The sequence below is a fragment of the Saccopteryx bilineata genome, chromosome 6 (genome assembly GCF_036850765.1).
Source record: "Saccopteryx bilineata isolate mSacBil1 chromosome 6, mSacBil1_pri_phased_curated, whole genome shotgun sequence".
In the NCBI taxonomy this organism is placed as follows: domain Eukaryota; kingdom Metazoa; phylum Chordata; class Mammalia; order Chiroptera; family Emballonuridae; genus Saccopteryx; species Saccopteryx bilineata.
Window position 1 is genome coordinate 52499601 of NC_089495.1, and position 7951 is coordinate 52507551.

General features: G+C 41.1%; 1 protein-coding gene across 1 annotated transcript; it reads left to right on the forward strand.

The window, feature by feature from the left end:
- Nucleotides 1-6669: 6669 nt before the first annotated feature.
- On the forward strand, nucleotides 6670-7634 carry OXGR1 (oxoglutarate receptor 1). Its single transcript, XM_066237674.1, is given in 3 exon segments — nucleotides 6670-6752; nucleotides 6754-7335; nucleotides 7337-7634. Coding segments are annotated over 3 exon segments (963 nt in total).
- Nucleotides 7635-7951: the final 317 nt, after the last annotated feature.

Here is a 7951-nt window from a genome sequence, read left to right on the forward strand (position 1 = left end):
TTATTACTTCAGCCTCAAAGAATCTCAGTCTTTGCACTTCTGTCAGAGTATAAGAGAGATTAATGTTCTATTCACATAGTGAGTAGAACAGAGTAGGGACACAGAAGTTGAGATTAATGCTGGAGCAATTTTCTTTTGTTTTCTTCAAATGTAACCATCCTGTGCTGGTCATTATTAATGCCATTGGGGCTCACAAAAGTCACAATTGCATTATATGTACCTCAGCAAAAGAGTGTGGATGTAGTTTTACATGGTGAGTATCTAAGTGTGTGCATGGTGTGTGGCACCGTCCTTCATGGCCATAGAGGTAAAACAAAGTTGTTGTTTGTATAAATGCTGGAATAGGAAACTTTCCCATAAACTGGCAAGAGTTTGGCATTCACCCCTGAATGTATTTCTTTTCTCTAAAACAAGAAAATAGCTTAAGGAACCATGTGATTCTAGTCCATCATTCATTCTATAGTTTCAAAGGTCCAAAAAAGAAAATGAGAAAATAAAACCTTAACCACAAAAATAAACACCAGAAGATGAAAACCTGAACAAATAACCAAAATATAATATAATAGATGTAACTTGATATATAAATCATATCAGAAATGTGAAAGACTGAATCTTTAAGGTAACAACTTGGTTCCTTTCTTCAAGTAGTTTCCTGGGACGTCCTTTTTTTCTTGGTAGAAATTTCCTGATACAATATTTAAATGAAATGCCTGCCCACCAGCAAAAGTACTAAACACATTTCAGTTAGCTTTTATTACACTTTCCTGCTCAAACACTTGTAATGGCTCCCCATTACCTATGTAATTAGATACAGAATTCTCACTGAAATCTGTATTAGTTACCTATTGCTGCGAAAAAATTACCACCAACTTAGTGGCCTAAAACAACACACATTTAACCTCACAGTTTCTGTGAGTCCAGGGTTAGGAGTCCAAGCACGACTCATCTGGTCCTTTTGCCCAGGCTGCAGACAAGCTCTTGGCCATGGTTGGGTTCCCATCAAAAACTCGGTGTGAAAGGATCTGCTTTAATCTCCTTAGGGTGTTGGCAGAAATAGTTTTCTTGCAGGCTTCAGGACTCATGATTCATGGCAGCCTGCTTTCTCCCAACCAGGACTGCAGAGAGGGAATTGAGGCTCACAGTATATTCTCATGTTACTTTTTCTGACTGATTCGTCCCCACACTCTTTTAGATATACTTAAAAAAATATCCCAAGAAAACTGGATCTCACACTATTACCTTTTGTCACTTTTGTCAGTTCTCAGCCTTCATATTTTTTTTATAAATTGATACTTTTTACTGAATTTCCTTCTTAAAAGCATTTAACTTTCTCTAAATCCCACCCAAAGTCCATCTCAAATCTGTGCTGTACTTCTTTTCGAAATGTAACATTTTGCTGGTGTTGCCCAGGAAAATCGTCAATACTGTCATCTATTTTTGGTTAAGTTCAGGGTAATCAGCTTTCTATTTGTGTGTGTGTGTGACAGAGAAAGACACAGAGAGAGGGACAGATAGCCAGGAAGGGAGAGAGATGAGAAGTATCAATTCTTTGTTGCAGCTCTTTAGTCTCCTTAGTTTGTTCATTGATTTCTTTCTCATATGTGCCTTGACTGGGGGGCTATAGCAGAGCGAGTGACCCCTTGCTCAAGCCAGTGACCTTGGGCTTCAAGCCAGCAACCTTTGGGATCAAACCAGCGACCATGGGTCATGTCTATGATCCCATGCTCAAGCCAGCAACCCCGTGCTCAAGCTGGTGAGCCCGTGTTCAAGCCAGTGAACTCGGGTTTTGAACCTGGGTCCTCCATGTCCCAATCCCATGCTCTATCCACTGTGCCACTGCCTGGTCCGGCCAGAGAAATCAGCTTTAAGAAGCACTGACTGCTGCCCAAAAGGTACATCCCAAAAGATCACACTGGCCCAAGGACTAAGCCCCCAACTCCTGACCAGTTCCGCACTTTGTTCCTCTTTCCCTTTCTCTGGATTTTCCAGGCTTCTTTTGTTTTTGCATTACTGTCCTGTTCTACATCCTCTCCTCAGCGTCACGTGGATACCTATCCAGATTGTCTGGAAATCTTGGTTACCAAGGGAAATGCTCAAATGTCTGTCACCCCAGAAGGTCTTTTCCAACCTTTCTTTCTCTTAAACTTGGGCTATATTCACTTACAGCACCCTTATTTACCCGAGTCAAACCCTAACTAGGCCGCCAGGTGAGGCAAGATGGGGGAGCGGGACCCAGCAGGCAGGCAGGAGCCTGTGCTGCAGGGACCTGCGTGGATCTGGGTCCCCGTCGCCTAGGGGGAACAGAGCTCCTGAAACATCCCCGCTGTAGCACTGGATGCCGCCAGAGCAGGGGCCCCCAGCTTCTCTTGGAGACAGCAAGAGCACTCCACATTCTGGCTGGGGGCAGGGGCCTATTTGGGGAAAATAAAGGCCTAGGATGGAGAGAGATTTGGCTCAGGGAGACCTGGAGAAATTCTGAAATGTGGTGTCATCTCGTGTTTTCATGACCAAGAGTAGGGTCTTCAGGGGACTTTGAAAGCAGAGTTCATCTCTGATCTGGATTGATGTGTTCTTAGCTCACACTGCATGTATGGTGCTGGGCTTTATGGCGAACAAAGCCCAGAGACACTGGCCTGCAATCCTCTCTCCCACCCTCACCCCCAACAAGCAAACTGACAGAATCTTTTTCTCTGAAACACCTTCCTTTAGTCGTATCTTGTTTCATCGCCATAGATTAAGCGAATTAGGTTAAGATAGTCTCTAAACCTCCAAATGGTACATAAAATTTTTGTCTATGTGTGCATTTTTGAGAAATTCCATTGATTTTATTTGAGTCTCCCAAAGATCAGATAGCTAAAAGCATAGCTTTGGGCCCCCTACATGTGGCAAGCCCTAAGGGACGTCGGGGTGCCCAAGTTGCAGTCTCTTATACCCTTGAAAAATCACATTAGTAATTCCACTTGTTTCTATGAAATGGGCAGCAATGCTTCATAGTCATAAGGTAGTAAATGCTGCCACTCTATAAGTCTGTGGGAATCCCAGTGTTTGACTCACGGGTAAGCTGGCATTAGGAGAGCTGTGTGTTCCCAAAACATTGATCTCCTGCAGGTAGCCTCAAATAATCCCAATCTCTCCCCAATTTGAGAGAAAATAAATAGAGGGTAAGATTATAAAATACTTTTTTTCAAACAATTACCCCAGATCACTAGCATTTGTTTAGTACAGAATTATATATCTGGTTATGTTGACACATAATAGATTATTATTTCTGGTTTATAAACAGTGTATCAGTTCAGGTGGTCTGAGATCCATTGTTGTAGCAAAGAGTAGGGGACACATCACATTATTCTTTAATGTTCTTTGAATGCAAATGAGCCCTTTGTGGACATCTGGTGCTCTGGGTGGTGACAGTGAACTACACAAGACCTGAGACTGTTGAGGAAAGAAACTGCCTCATTCTACTTGGCTCGAAGCCCAGAACAGTTTTTGTCTGCTGTTCTTAACTTCATACAGATTTTGTAAAGTCAAACCATTCTTTGGGTGAGACTTATGGGAGAGAGGTTAAGTTTCTTAGCCCCTCATTCTTTACAGTTGGTTAGTCAGCTTCATTAAATCCCGAGCTGAACTATTGTTTATCAAATAATAAAGTGGTGTTTCTACCTACCACCTGCCTCTTTCTGATAATATTATTGTTTCAAATCTTCCCATAATATAGTAAGGAGTTATTTGGCAATGGCAGGAATTAAATTTTCTCCTTACTTTAAAAGTCATTAAAAAATGAAATTTGTGTTTTTGAGTAATAGTTGCTGCTTCACTAGCCCTTCAGCACAAGATAAATTCTGTTGATATTACTCACTGTTCTCTTATGTAATTGGCAGATATTTTATTTAGCACTTCCTGTGTGTTGGGCCTCTGGGGTATGAGGTGACTTCATGTTTCTGTTTTCAAGGCACTGACAGATAAGCACTGTGGATGCAAATCTTGATTTACCAAGAGCTGACTCCAGGAAGGCCTGCTTCAGGGACTCCCTGACTGTTTCGTTGGGGGTAAGTTACTGCCTCTTATCCATGCATGAACCCATTCCCCTTGGTGTTGACCAAGGGAAAAGTTATTCCTTGTGTTTTCCTGGCCTCACAGCACTTTGCTGGTCAGCCTCCCTCCTATCATCTCCACCACTGTGTGGGAGCTGGTTCTATGAATAGCATCGCCAGGGAAAGTCAGGTAACTTGACAGGAGAGAAACATTCACTTTTGATAGGTAATACACAGTCTCAGAAAGCACTGTCCTCTCCTGTGAGGATCCTAACAGCTGCTCAGTGGCGTTACACATCTCTAGGCTAACTTTTTACCCAAATCATTCAGAATAAAAGTAATAAATGTCTAAAAGCTTTCTGATCTGCACCCTAAGTGGAATCTGGAAGAGTATGTTGAATACCATACATCAGGGAGGGATTCTACTAATTTCAGACTTGTTAAGTTGGGCCAGTCTGAAATGCACCTCTGTACTATGCTAAGGAAAAGCTTGAAAGTGTGGGTTTTAGTACCAGGTAATAGCAGTAACGATGGCAGGCACTAAGACAGCACTTACTGCATGCCAGGCACCCTTCAAAAGCCTTTACGTGTTTTAACTCATTTAGTGTTCTTTCAACCGAAAGAGGTAGGTATCATTATTATTGACATTTTAGCCCTGGATCACACAAGTTAGATGCCTGATTTACTGAGCTCTTCTGGGATAAAGTCTAATTCGTTGTTATTATTACAGAGCACTTGTTTCCCTCTTGCCTACTCATTGTTAGAGACAGCCCAGTTCTGTAGACAGACTGCCCAGTTCTCTATCTTGATTCACGACTAAGAAGCAGTATGACCTGAGCAAGTTAATGCCTTTTCTGTGCCTTAGTTTCCTCATCTATAAAGTGGGGATGATCAGGGCACTACATTACTATTTTGCTGTGGAAATTAAATGAATTCACATAAGTAAGACACTTGATGGAGTGCTTTGTACACTGGAAGCACTATTTTCTTTATTATTAGCTATTTTTTTCCCTTTCCATCTTCATCTTCCAGTGCCACTTAGAGCTCCCCCAGACCTCCTCAATTCTGTCATATTTCAGTGCCTTTGCACATGCCATTTCTTGCCTAGAATGACTTTCCCATCCTCTTGCTAATGTCAGCGTACATGTTCCCTCCTACGTGACTTCCTTTAGTACCCTCCGTTATTCTCCAGTAGCTGTTCCCTCCCTTCCTTGTGATCTTAGTAGCCTTGTATCATTCATCTATCGAAGGACTTAGTGATTAAGGACTACCTGACATTTATTGAGGACTTATCATGTGCCCAGTAGTGTCCCAAGTATTTTCTTGTTTTCTTTTTACACATTGACAGTTACATAAAGTAAGGTGATATTTTCTTAAAATTACTTCCATGTCCATCTCCCCCAGTGGACTGTGATAGTGGCTAGTGCATTTGTGTGTGTTATTCATTTTATATCTCTAGGACCTGGCAGAGTTCCTAATTAATACACAGTGGGCACTCCATAAGTGTGTAAGTGGATACATTTTTACCAACAGCTATTTGCATTCAAATAATAAGCCAGTTGTAAGTAATTCTTCTTTTATATATATATATATATATATATATGATCTTTATGAATTTCTTATTGCAAAAGTTTATTCTTAAAATTTTAGAAAACACTTATAAGCAAAAAGCAGAATGCTCAAATCCCACTCTTCCCAGCCCTGGAGAGTCTAAATAATTTGCTTAGGGACACAAAGCTACTTGGCCAAATTGAGAATCAAGGTCAGGCTGTCTGGTGATAGAACCCAAGTTCTTAAGGCTGCATGATACTGCTGCTCCTCCTCCTACCCCACCCTCACTCCCACACAAACATCAACAAATTATGTTAGTTATTAACATGGTCGGAAGAGCTTAAACTTCGAGATGAAATTTACCATACGTATAATGGTGCAATGCATGAAATCGATATTTAAAAAATTCCTAATATTCAGTCTTTTCATGCCTTTGCACTCTCTGTTCCATCAGTTTTTCTAGGCTAATCCAGGTTAAGAGGGAGCACAGTGAGGTCAGGTTGAAAGAGCATAACTTCTAACTCAGACAGGTGTGGGCTGATATCCCAGCCATACTACTACAACTGTGACCACAAACAGGTCGTATAACCTCCTTCAGCCTTAGTTTCTTCAGTAAAGGGAGATAATAAAGACTTCTCAGCATTTTGTCAATAAAGAGGTTAAGTGCCCCACACTTCGTTAATGGTGGGTCTTATTAAATCTCGAATGGGGACACTCTGTGGTTTGCCCCAACATCAAGCTTGCTAAATGTTTTTTCACAACTACACATGGTTTTTCCCCCCAATCCTTCTTTTTAATTCTCATGATAATTTAACTTTTATATTATTATTAGATGTCTTTAGTAACTTGCCTCACAGCCATTTTCTTAGAAATTCAATCTCTACTCTACACGTTCTCTTTGGCAATGAAAGGGGAAAAAAGTGCAAATTTAAAATGTTAGAGCAATTTTCATTTCAAAGTGGATGATTGTTTTCATCATCCTATCATATAGATTGTCTATTTTCTTTTATCAGTGAGTTACTTCTCAGACAACTCACATCACCAAACTGAACGTTCTTGTTTTCTTGCAAGAGGAAAGGAGACAACCATGAATGAGCCACCAGACAATTTTGCAAATGCTTCTGATCTCCCCAGTTATGCAACTCCTCTTGGAAATTGCACTGATGAAAATATATCTTCCTGTTATTTACAGTTTCATCTTTCTGGAGGGCTTTCCAGAGAACTCAGTGGCAATTCCCACTTACAGCTCTAAAATGTGGCTCTGGAAGAGCAGCAACAACATCATGCTGATTCTAGCCTGCACAGACCTGCTGTGTCTAATCAGCCTCCCTTTTCTGATTCCTAACTATGCCCATGACGAAAGCTGGATCTTTGGGGAATTCATGGGCCAGTTCATCCGCTTTGGTTTTCATTCCAACCTGTAAAACAGCATCCTCTTCCTCACCTGCTTCAACATCTTCCATTATTCTGTGATCAATCACCTGATGAATTGTTTTCACATTCATAAAACTCGATCAGCCGTGGAGGCCTGTGCTGTGGTGTGGCTCATTTTCCTGCCAACTATCATTCCCATTACTTCCTTGGTCACATCAACCACCGGTACCAACAGCTCTGCCTGTCTGGACCTCACTATTATCAAATGTTATAATCTAATTTTGACTGCAACTACTTTCTGCTTTTCCCTGGTGATGGTGACACTGTGCTATACAATGATTATCTACAGCCTAACTTGAGGATCTCGGACTCACAGCCTGGAAGTTAACCATCTATTACTCCTTGGGTTTGATGTGTATTTTTTTACCCTTCCATATCTTGAGGATCATTCAGATCGAATCTCGACTGCTTTCCATCAGCTGCCCCGTTAAGAGTCAGATCCGTAAAGCATACATCGTTTCTATACCGTTAATCACTCTGAATACCTTTGGTAACTAACCTATTCCTGTATGTGGTGGTCAGCAACAATTTCAGGAGGCTGTCTGCTCAGTGGTGAGATGCAAAGCAAGTGAGGACCTGGAGCAAGCAAGAAAAATCAGTTACTCGAACAGCCCTTGACATGCTTCACTCAATCAACCCAAGAGGAAAGCTTGCTGATAATTTCCCTATAATTTCCAAGAAGTCCAGATAATCTCCTTTAATGGAATGCTTTGTACATATTATGTATTCAGGTAATTATGGGTCAAAGCCAGGACAGAACTGCCAGGAGTTCTTTGCAACCCATTTATTGAGATCCTCCCTTGGGTAGATATAAGAATGGGATACATTCATATCAATAAAATATTAAAATATAAAATTGAAACTATTGGAACTCAGGGCCATGTTGGAAGACAGTTGTCTTTGGTCTCTCAGTAAATTAGTGCCAAGATAGGGGA